The 11,601-nt window shown below is 46.8% G+C and overlaps 1 protein-coding gene across 2 annotated transcripts in view; it reads right to left on the minus strand.

Moving 5' to 3' along the window:
- Positions 1–11,145, minus strand: part of INSC (INSC spindle orientation adaptor protein) — a 133,787-nt gene extending 122,642 nt beyond the window's left edge. Inside the window, exon 1 of one of the 2 annotated variants that reach the window (XM_023230864.2) lies at positions 11,010–11,145. In XM_023230864.2, the coding sequence (XP_023086632.2) occupies positions 11,010–11,105 (96 nt within the window). In that variant the 5' untranslated portion in view covers positions 11,106–11,145. Of the gene's footprint in view, positions 1–8,630; positions 8,712–11,009 lie in introns of those variants that run through there. The other variant, XM_023230865.3, reaches the window with a different exon arrangement.
- Positions 11,146–11,601: the final 456 nt, after the last annotated feature.

Raw genomic sequence — 11,601 nt, forward strand, 5'->3', positions numbered from 1 at the left:
TACAAACCAGAGATAATGATAGATAGGGAAGCCACAGCTCAGGGATGCCATTTGTGACTTAGCCACCTCCCACAGGGACCTTCTTAGAATCATCTGGGAATTAGATGTCACCTGTCACCAGCCCCCCAAAAGCTCCTTAGGGACATCTTAATTTGTTTGTACAGAAGATGGTAAGGTCTCTGAGGGACAGACATTGTCGGCAGTCACCCCAAATGCCAGGTGTCCCAAAATGAATTATCATTTTCCTCCTCAAATCTACTTCTCTCCTCATTTTTATTCCACTGAATGGTTCCATCATCTGTCTGGTTACTCAGATGATAAATCTTCATTAATTCGTTTGTTCAACATATATTTGTGGCATGTGTCAGTAACATGGTACTGTGTCAGTAACATGATGCCTGCTAGGATAAAGTAATGAGCAAAACCAGACATGGTCCCAACCCTCGCAAAGCTCATCATCACATAGAGAAGGTAAGCTTTAATGATTACATAAATAAATGTAACATTAAAACTATGATAAAGCCTTAAAGGAGATACATGATGTTTTAAAACTTTATAAAATGGGGTTGGACCTGGTCCTGAAGATTATGAAAGTGACAACTCAGCTGAGAACTGAGAGTAAAGAAGGAATTCAGTAGGTGGAGTCAGGAAGAGTGAGCATTCTAAGCAGAGGAACAGCAAATACAAAGTCTTATAGCAGGAGGAGCCTAACAAGCCCTAGGGACGGAGACTCAGCTGAGGCCAGTGTGGCAGGGAGAGCCAGGGAGAGAGTGCTAGGTAGGGAGATGTCGGAGAGGGCAGCAGATCCCGGCAAGCAAGACCTCGTAGGACTTACTAAAGAGTGTGGTCTTTATCTTAAGATCAATAGGAAGCAACTAACATACTTTTAAGGAAGAAAATGATATGAACATAGCTGAGTTTTGAAATGTGCTCTGGCTGCTGTGTGGAGAACAAATTGGAGGGGAACCAATATGGATATAAGGGGACCGGGGACTCTTGTGGTACCCTAGAAACATGAAGATGGTACCATGAACTAGGGTGATGCTGGTGGAGATGGAGAGAAGTGAAAGATTTGAGAGATATTTACAAGCTAGTATCAACAAGATATGGGGATGGATTGGATGTGGGTTTTTAGGGAGAGAGGTGTTGAGGATGACCTTCAGGTCTGTCTGACTTGTGCAGCTACCCAGACGAAGGAGTCATTCAATGAAATCTGAAATACCTGAAGAGGATCGGGTTTTAGTATGATGAAGAATGACAGAAATTCTGTTTTGGACACATTGAGTTTGAGAGGCCTTTGAGGCATCAAACTGGGAGTCCCCCGGACTCCTTCATCTCTCTCACTTTCTGCATTCACCAGTCACTGTGTCCTATTGAATTCTACCTCCTCTCCATTTGAACTTAGTTCAGGCCCTGGTAATTACTGTATGAATAATTAAAACAATCTCCAGGCTCTTTCTTCTTCCAATCCATCCACCCACCTCATGCTGTCTTCCTAAATATTGCCTCCTGAAAGAGGCCCTTTCTAACCACCCAATCTAAAGTATTCCTACCCCATTACTCTCTATTGCAGTCTTTGGGCTTTTTCTTCTAAAAACATGTAACAATGTATTGTATTGGTTGATTGGAGAAATAAATATACATATATGTCCTAACTCTGTTTGCTAAGAGAGTATATAAATGATGACACGCCAATCACAAGGAGCACAGGTGGCCTTTAAAAATCTTGGTCTCTAAATATCATTTTCCACTAAAAGTATCCAGTGCTCTTCAGACAAATGGCTAATTCCAGGGCTGTAGCACAGAAAGGAAACTGAGCCTGTAACTTCTTGCTATAGCGAATAGTAAGGAAGAGCATAGAGAATTGTGGGGATGCATCAAAAACAAAGAAAACCAGCTTGCAGAGCCTCCCACTAATCAAGTTTGGGACAATGTGAACATTGAAATAAAATAAAGATAATAATTGATTTATAACCCATTGAATAAATGAAGAATTCATGAGACCCTAGTGATAGGAAGGGAGGGAGAGGGGAAAGATTTTTTTAAAGTAGAATGCCAACTACTAAATATGGAAGAAATAATTGATTCAAAATGATCAACAATGCTAAAATCAGTGGGTATAAGTTTGATAAGGAACAACTTATATATAGTCTCAAAGTATCTCGCCACCAATTACTTATTAATTACAGAGAGAAAAATAGTAATTTCTCAGTGGAGAAACTGGCAGACATTATTCTTAAGCAAGTGATAAAAGCTCCCATCACCAGCACTGGGACAATCCCCACATCATGTGCTTGGTGATATGAAAACTGGAGAGGACATAACCTCACTGCAGTGGTATTCCTGCCCATAATGCATTGCTTGAATCTAGTCATGTGGAACCATCAACAATAACCAAATTGATAGATATTCTACATAATAACTGACCTGTACTATTCAAAAACATAAAGTTCAAAAAATAAATAAATAAAGCAAAAGAACTGCTCTGTATTCGAGGAGACTAAAGAGACATGATAATTAAATGCAATCTGTGGACTAGATTCCGACTGAGGTGAGAGAGATGGGGGAGCCATAAAGACATTATTAGGACAGAATTGCACTGTAGTAAGAGAATATCCTTTTTAAGAAAATATATACTTAACATATGGGGGCTAAAGAGGCATCATGTCTCCAATTTCTCCTCAACTGATCAGAAATATAAACATTTTCATATGTATTCATATATAATAAAATAAATATATTAAAATATACAGTAAAACATAAATTATATAAACAATAAAAATATATGCAAATAATAAAAATAATATTTTTGTATGATTGGAGAGAATGAAAATAATAAAGTAAATGGAAGATCATGTAAACAGTTGAGACATGGATAAAGAGGGATTTCTTATACAACTCTTATACATTTTTATTATATTTGATATGTCAAAATTTAAAGTGACATAAAAATAGGAAGCACTCAATAAATGTTTGTTGAATGAATAAGTGAATATCCAACCATGTCCCTCCCTTCTTAAAATACCTCAGTGCTTGCCCATAAATATGACAAAAAGTCTAAACATCTCAGGACAGCAATCCAGACAGGACTCCATACAAAGCTCTTTGTAACATCTTCCATCTCATCACCAACACTACTGACCACCCACACCATAGGCTCCAGTTATGCCAACTGCTTAAAGTTCCCCAGACTTACCACAGTAGGCAACACTTGTATGCCCTCGCACATGCTGGTCTCTCTACCTACAATATCCTCCTCTTCCTGGCAACTTCCTGTTATCTTTCAAGATCCACACCAAGTACTTACACTTTTGGTAAGGCCTCTCTGACTGCCCCAACTGGAGACAACACTTCCTTGCTGCTACATTAGAGTCTCCAGTACCTGCTTTGATCACGCCCCACAGACAGGCCTTTATTTGTTTACAAGTCTGTCTTGCCATATGGTCTGATTGCTACCTGAAGCCCAGGATATTCCAACTTACCTCTACCCCCAGCGCCTTGCACAGACCCTGGCACAGTAAAAGATCTCAATTAATACTGAGGCATGAATAAATGAATCAGTTTTGGTTGTACTCTCTGCATCTTCCAAGAGAACCCTTAACTTTACTCTCTTTCATTATCCTCAGAAACTGCAGAGAAGTCAGAGAAATGAGTTCTCTCATTTTATGCACCAGGAAAGGGAGGCTCAGAGAGGGTAAGTGACTTAACCCAAGATACTACAGTGTGCCCAAGGCTGAGTCAGAGCTGGAATCCAGATCTTGTGCCAATCAGTCCAGTGTTCTTTCACAGAAAGTGGGTGGCATAGGAAAGAAGGATATTGCACTTTACAGTTTGCCTATTCTATGCCAGACGCTGAATTTCAAATAGACTTTCCATTCTAGCACCACATTACCTTACGAGGAACCCCATTTTACAGATGAGGAAACTGAGGCTCCAAGTCAGATCCATCTGGCTGCAAAGCCCATGATCTCTTTTCCGCACATTGCCAGTATGTACTGTTCACCTCTGACCCTCCATCAAAAGAAGTGAGATGGCCTGAGCCGATTGTTCTGTCCCTCAACAGTGTCTTTAAATCCAGCACCACACACAGACCCAAAACACAGTTTACACCCTCCAACCACAGGCCACATTTCACATGGTTTCCAAACCCAGAATATTTGGTTTGTAAGACAAAACCTTCATTTCTCCAGCAGAAAGTGAACACTATACACAACTACCCAGCCAAACTGCTGACACCTACAGACACTGCATCACACCAAACAGAGTCCAATCTGCCCTGAGACATCCTCAAAGCATCCAGGATGCCCCCAGAGTTTGGCGCTGAGGATACCCTGGAACTGGGGGAGGGGAGATCAGGCCAGTCAGATGGCAGAGTCTGGGCAGAGGCTTGGTTCCCAGGACAGAGGTTGCTCCAGGAAAAAGTGAAGGCACAGAAGTTCAACACTGCCCACTCCATGCTGGTGGGGGGTTGAAAGGCAAGGGGAGAGATCCCCGCACAGCCCAGGAGGCCTTTCCCACCCCTTCAGTCCCTGCTTCTTACACAGCAATAGCCTCCAGCTGAGGCTGGAAAGGCCAATGATGCTGATCACGGTCAGGTCCTGGAGACAGACAGAGAAGTCAAGCCCTTAGCCTCATTCCCCAATTTGCCCAAAGGAGTAGTTTTTCCTGCTTTGAAAGTCTTTGAAATGAGGGAGTTGCTGGCATCTCTTGTGGTCAGTGGACATTCACTACACACTCTGGAGTTAGACAGATCTGGAAAGCAATCTTTGCTAGCTCTGACCTTGGGTTAGTTGTTTAGCCTTGCTGTGTTTCAGTTTCCTTATATTTAAAATCGTCCTAACTATTTCATAGGGTTGGTATAGAGGTTTCATGAAAAAAAAGATGGAAAGAGCCTAAAAAGGAAGCTGGACAGTAGTCGATAATAAATAAACGTGAGTTACTATGAGTTGCCTTTCCTGCACAGAAGTCCTAACCATCTCACACAATGCTCTTGCTGAGTTTTAAGTCTGTTTTCACTTGGTTGAGCTTAAAGCCCAGGGGCCAACCAGAGTCTAAATAGTGTGAAAATTCAGCAGAGATGTGCTCCGGTCCTAGTCTTACCTTTTTAAGATGGCATTTATCTGGGAAGGAACAAACACTTCACCCATACCAGGCGACCAGCACATTACTTAGTACCAGGCCACAGGGGATTTCCTCTTTCCTACCTTGTGATCAAATGCTTCTGGGAGGATGCATCTTGAAGGCAGGCAACGGCTACCACCTTGGCTTGACATAACACATACTGAGAAGCAGGACCCCAAATGCAATGCCTGAAAGCCCACCATTTGAGTTATTCTAATCATTCTTTGTCGCTAAGTTTTACCCTCCAGCTTTCTCCTTTCCAAACATGAATGGCCTTAGACAAATTATAAAATAATTTGTCTTGGAGTGAATTAGAAGTTTCACCAACTTTGCAATGTGGCTAGAACCCTGCCCTGCATTCAGATGAAGTGCACCTCTGCAGGTAAGAGGTGACAAATGACTCCCTGACCACTTAGCAAACTAGAGACACCATATGAGGAAGGATAAAGTGCTGAGCACTGGCCCATGGCCTCACAGACCCAGGCAAGGAGGCAGTAAAGCCCTTCATATGCTCCTCCACACTCTTAAGTCCAAGCTCTCATCCCAAGCTCCAGTTCCACAAGGGCCATCCCTGATCAGAGATGTTGTGGTCCATACTGGGGGAGGGCTCAGATCCAAGAGACACAGACCTTCCAGCAGAGCCCTGAGTTAGGCAGGGTCACATTAGGAAGGGGTGGCTGTGGGGCCAGGGCCAAGCTTAGGGCAAGGGTCAAACTCCTTCAGGCACCCAGACACTTGAGCTTTTGAGACAAGGAAGAGCTAGCAGCTGAAACACTCAGAGCAGGGGGTGTTTATCAATGGCCCAATTCATTCTCAACTATCCCCCTTGTCTGAGCCAGCACAGAGATGGGCATTATGTCCCAGAGCTACCAGGAAAAAAACCTCCAAGACATCGTCACCAACTAGAGTCCAAAGGTACAGAAACCAAATTGAGACATATGGTTTGAAAACCAGATGATGTATTTGAAATTGAGGATGTCCCAAGAAAATTCAGTGTGGTTCCCATTCCCAGAGACCAATAGAATGCTTAATTGCTGATTTTTCGTTTATTTGTTCTGATTTCCTTCAACAAAGGAAGTGGAAGTTTACAATTAAAAATGTGTATTCTATAAAGTTGATAAAGCAGAAATTAGAAGTCAAAGCAATGGTTCCAACTAACACAGTTATTACAACAGAACAATATGATGGACTAAGAGCTTCCCAGCAACCAGAGTGAAAAGGGAAGCACAACGGGAAAATAATTCCTTCCCCACCACCTTTATTCTGCTGGACTGACCACAGCCTGCCCTTTTTTAACCACTCCCAAGGGTCAGGTGTAGGATTAGGCCAAAGAAAAGATAGATCCCAGCATTCCCCTCAGAAAGCAGTTGAACCCAACTTGCTCTCCTGCATATTAGAGGAGTTGGTGGGTGAGAGCTCAGTCACCCCTTAGACCAAACCATAGGCATTAAGACAGAAGAAACTCAGGCCAGGCATGGTGCCTCACACCTGTTATCCCAGCACTTTGGGAGGCCTAGGCAGGCAGACAACTTGAGGTCAGGAATTCGAGACCAGCCTGGCCAACATGGAGAAACCTCATCTCTAGTAAAAATACAAAAATTAGCCAGGCGTGGTGGCAGGCGCCTGTAATCCCAGCTACTCAGGAGGCTGAGGCAAGAGAATCACTTGAATTCAGGAGGTGGAGGTTGCAATGAGCTGAGATCATGACACTGCACTCCAACCTGGGCAATAGAGTGAGACTCAGTCAATGGAAAGGAAAGGAAACGAAAGGAAAGAGGGAAGGTGGGGGGGAGAGAGAGAGAGAAAGAAACTCAATACCATCTTTCCAACTTCCCAACTGAAGGAGCACATTTAGTCTGAGTACCTCAGTGAAGTATTCAGAAGGGAATAGCCGTGATAGAACAGCTCTAGAAACTCTACTAAGAAGAATAACACCACCACTCTGCTGGTATTTTAGGGCACCTACTCTTCCAAGCGCTGTATGGTGTGTGCCCAGTGGTCACCGCAGGGAGGAGGTCATGGAGGAGTTTCTGTCCAGAAAAAAACATAACTACTGGAAGAAAGGAGAGGAGAGAGCAAATGCCATCCCCCCACCAGCCTGTGGGAAGGAGACTCAAAGTAGGGTTGAATGAAACCAAAGAAAAAAAGGAATCAGCCTAGCTCAGTTCACTGTCCTCCCTGCCAAATGGTTGCCCTCGGACCCAGCCCAGAAGGGTTGCTGCTTCTCTGCAGCAAGTGTAATCCAGAGTATAAACTACAGCATGGAACAAATTACATATGCTGAGCTCTGTCTCAGATCCCAGCTTGACCCGCTTGCCTTCCAAAGGCAGTGTTTGGAAGTTTTCACTTCTAAAAGGGCAAACACCGCTTCTAAGTCCCAGAGCTTAAGGGACAAGATGCTCTCTGGCTGAGCTCCATGGACAGCCTCAGTTTCAGATTAAACAGAACCCTTCAAAGGCACCATATCACCATCTGCCCTGACCCCTGCAGCCAAAGTCCCTGACTTAAAATATTCCCCACGGAGGCCAGTTTCTTGGACCCATTGTCAGAGGTATAAAATATAGGTTAAAAGGGGCAAAAGTCGGAGGAGGCTAGAGGCTGAGGGTGGGGCCACACCAGGGATACATTTGTGCATATTCATTGAACAAAGCGGGTGCATGTTGCATATATGTCGCTGTCCACAGGTATACATGTTGAAAGTATGTGAATGGTTGCGTGGCTATCCTGAGAAGAGTGTGCGCAAGACTGATGCAATGGACAGGAATGCGTGTATGCTGAGCATGTGAGCGTGGGTGCCCTGCGAGTGTTTGTGGGTGGCCATGGTCATCCTGTCTACTCATCCCCTGACCTCCTGCCTCTTCTCCTGGTTTAAGAGTGGGGTCCCGCAAGCTGTCTCCCCGACCCTGGTCTAGCCAGATCGGGTCAGTCAAAGTCACATTCACTCCAGTGTTGTGTGAGGGCTGAGCTTCTGTCCTGCTCCAAGCCCTGAGAAACCAAAGCCGAATGACCCACAGAGAAGACACCCCAGCTGGGGACAAGTCAGGTCACCTTAGAAAGCCTGAGTTCAGATAACACTCCCCAGCCCCAGCTTCTGCCTTCCTGGGTTCACTCTGGCGCATCCACTCATCCACATGCAGACTGGCTCAGCTCACCTGGAGGCCTTCCTGCCACACACACACACAAAGGCATTTCCACAGGTACGGACACAGTCCACCCAGGGCAGCAGGTGCCACACAGACAGACACCTGTGGCCCACTCCAGGCCACCAGACACACTCTGAAACACTCGTTCACCCACACTCACACCCTAGGGCGCATGCTAGAAAATTCCACATGTGGACACCCCACCCAGACACACTCCCTCACACTGGCACGAGCTCCCCTTCACAAGCACTCCCACTGACACATTTACACCTACTATCCCATTAGTCACAAATCTGCACTGTTCCCAACTAGGCTGGCAGAGGCATCACCAGCCCCTGAGTCCAGCTAGGGGAGCTGTCTACTTACTTAGCGTGCGAGAAAGGCGGGTGGTGCGTGCGGCCAGTGGTGGCAGGGCGCAGTTGGAGCTCCAGAGGCCGCGCGCGAAGTAGCAGCTCTGCCGGCCCAGCCTGAGGGGCCGCCCCTGGCCCCCGCCCCCCGCCCCGCTCTCCCCCACCCGCCCAGGCGGCCACAGCCCCAAGGACCTTCCACAACAGCGCGCTCCCTGCCAAGCCTTGGTCCCAATCAGCCCCGGCTGCCTGCAGTCTCCGCGGGACTGCGAGGCTATTTCGGTGCCCCTGGCGGGGGAAACATGGCGCTCCCTCCCATCTGCGGGAGCGCTGGAATGAGGACGCGGTCAGGCCTAATTAGAGACTGGGCTACCCCGGGCCAGGCGGCAGGCACCAGGGTGATCGCCCGGGAGCCACGGAGCCGTCCGGGCAGGGTTGCCCGCAAGGTGCCCCGCATGCCAACATCTGGAGAGGGGAAGGGAATGTGCCGCAATCGTTCCCTTGGAGCTGAAACAAAACAAGGAGGGATTTGGGTGCAGTTCACTTGCTCGGAAAGAGGAAGCAGCCTGGCTTTGATCGGTCCCAAACGCCTAGAATGAGACGGTTTATTAACCGCAGGTGCTCCCCTCTGGAACCTTGGTCACACACACCGAAGTCACCCTCCACATCCTGGACCTGCCAGAAATAACCAGGGGTTGTTGCAGAAACTCCTTCTAACTTCGTCACATAAGATCAGACCCCACCGCCCACCCCCATCCTGTACTCTGTGAAATAGCTAAATCTAGAAGAACTTGATTCCCACCCAAAAACTCTGGAGTGTGGCATTATTGACCTGGAGAAAAGTTTCCAGGTCATTTCATACAACTCCCCGCCTCCGCCCCGTCTTGCTATGAGTCCCCCAGAGCCCAGAGAATCTCCACCTATTGGAGGTCCTCAAGCAAAGGCAGCCCCTGGTCTCCCTTGAGCCCTGTTCCAAAGCTTGAACTCTCTTATTGGCAGAAAGTTCTCCTTGACATCTAACCTAAATCTCTCACTTGCAAACTATGTCAATTTGCTCACAATATGTATTCAGAGAGAAGGAGTTCGACTACGTCCCCATGATAAAATGACCACGCCAAGGTCCTGCTGCAGCTTTCTCTTCCTTGATGCTAATGATCTCTATTTCTTTTTTCAGGCTCTGGCTGAAGCTGACTGCTGCTCCCTGGCCTTGAACACACAGCAGCTCTCTGACATTAACTCTCTTCCTCAGCTCTCTAGGGGCCCAGGGCTCAGAAGATGGCGAAGTCATTCCTCTCAGATAAGCCAGCTTCGACTCTACCCTGCAGTCATCCAGAACAGCCTGATTCTACTCCCCAAGTTCCCTGAGAGGGACCTCAGTTCCTGTCTCAACAAGTGCTGTCTAGGGCTGGGGACAGGGCTTCGTGCCACCTGGCTGGGCATTACCACTGAAACCGCAGTCTTACTCAAATGGGCAGAGTTTGCAGAATCTTCTCTCTGAGTCTGTTTCTGGTAAGGCAGGTGGTATGATAAGAATAGTCTCAGTCAGGAGTGGTGGCTCATGCCTGTAATCCCAGGACTTTGGGAGGCCAAGGCAAGTGGATCATGAGGTCGGGAGATTGAGTCCATCATGGTAAAACCCCATCTCTATTAATAATACAAAAATTAGCTGGGCGTGGTGGTGTGTGCCTGTAATCCCAGCTACTCAGGAGGCTGAGGCTGGAGAATCAGTTGAACCACGGAGTTGGAGGTTGCAGTGAGCCAAGATTGCACCACTGCACTGCAGCCTGGCAACAGAGTGAGGGAAAGGGGAGGAGAGGAGAGGAGAGGAGAGGAGAGGAGGAAGGAAGAAAGAAAGAGGTAGGGAAGGAGGGAGGAAGGGAAGAAGGAAGGAAGGAAGGAAGGAAGGAAGGAAGGAAGGAAGGAAGGAAGGAAGGAAGGAAGGAACGTAGGTCTCCATTTCTTCCTCAGAGAAACCTGGTTTTGCATGCAGCCTCTACCACTTTCTAGTGATGAATCCTTGGACAAATCACTTAACCTCTCTGAATGTCGTTTTTCCCATATGTACATTGGGGAACATAATAATCTCTGCCCAGCTTATGAGGTTGTTGAAAGTATAAAGTGAGGTCAAGGATGTAAAGCACCTGGAAAACTAAGATATTTTATTATACGCTAGAAATAGAATGAGGCTTAGATCATAAACAGATCGATGTTAGCAAAAAAGCCTCAAAGGTCTTTTTTTCCAGGCCCAAACTCTGTATCTGGGTTTCAGGGTAAGAGAGGAACAGACTTGGTTTGTTAGATGTTCCCTGGAGGCACTTGGCATAAATGCCCCCACCCTCCACTTCCCAATACACACACACACACACACACACTCACATCCACCTTCCCAGATACGTACACCACAGCACAGCCTCCTGGACTCCTGGACTCCCCATAGACCCCAGCCACCTGGACCTTCGCTGGCCGCCTCTCCATTGCTGGGGGGCCGCCTCATGGCTCCAGCCTTGGCTGCAGTGACTCCAAGTCTCCTTATAGAGGCCCCTGTAAACAGCTTCTCCCCCTCTGCCCATCCTTCTGGGCCATGGCCCTGAGAAGGCTTGTGACTGAAGGCAAAGCTTGTCCAAGGCAGTTCAGTACTGAGGCCGCCCAAGGGAGCTCAGAGTTGAAGCTTCCTCCCCCTCGACCCCCTCCCCTCTGCCTGCCTGACTTCTCAATGCTGGGCTGTCCTGCTTAATTCTTAATGGAAATTCCATCCCCGGCGCCGGCCCTAGCTGGCTCAGGGAGTCCAGACCTGGGCCAACAGCAAACTCCACCAGAGAGACTGGGCCTGTCTGGCCATATAAACACACTTAAACACATATATACATGTGTATATACACACACCAGCAGCAAGACATGCTCAGAGACATTTACAAACTCGGATATTCTCATCCAGACACATCCATACGCAAAGATAATATACATTCCACTCATTAACATTTATTCCATAT

This window comes from Piliocolobus tephrosceles, chromosome 13 (genome assembly GCF_002776525.5).
Source record: "Piliocolobus tephrosceles isolate RC106 chromosome 13, ASM277652v3, whole genome shotgun sequence".
Classification (NCBI taxonomy): domain Eukaryota; kingdom Metazoa; phylum Chordata; class Mammalia; order Primates; family Cercopithecidae; genus Piliocolobus; species Piliocolobus tephrosceles.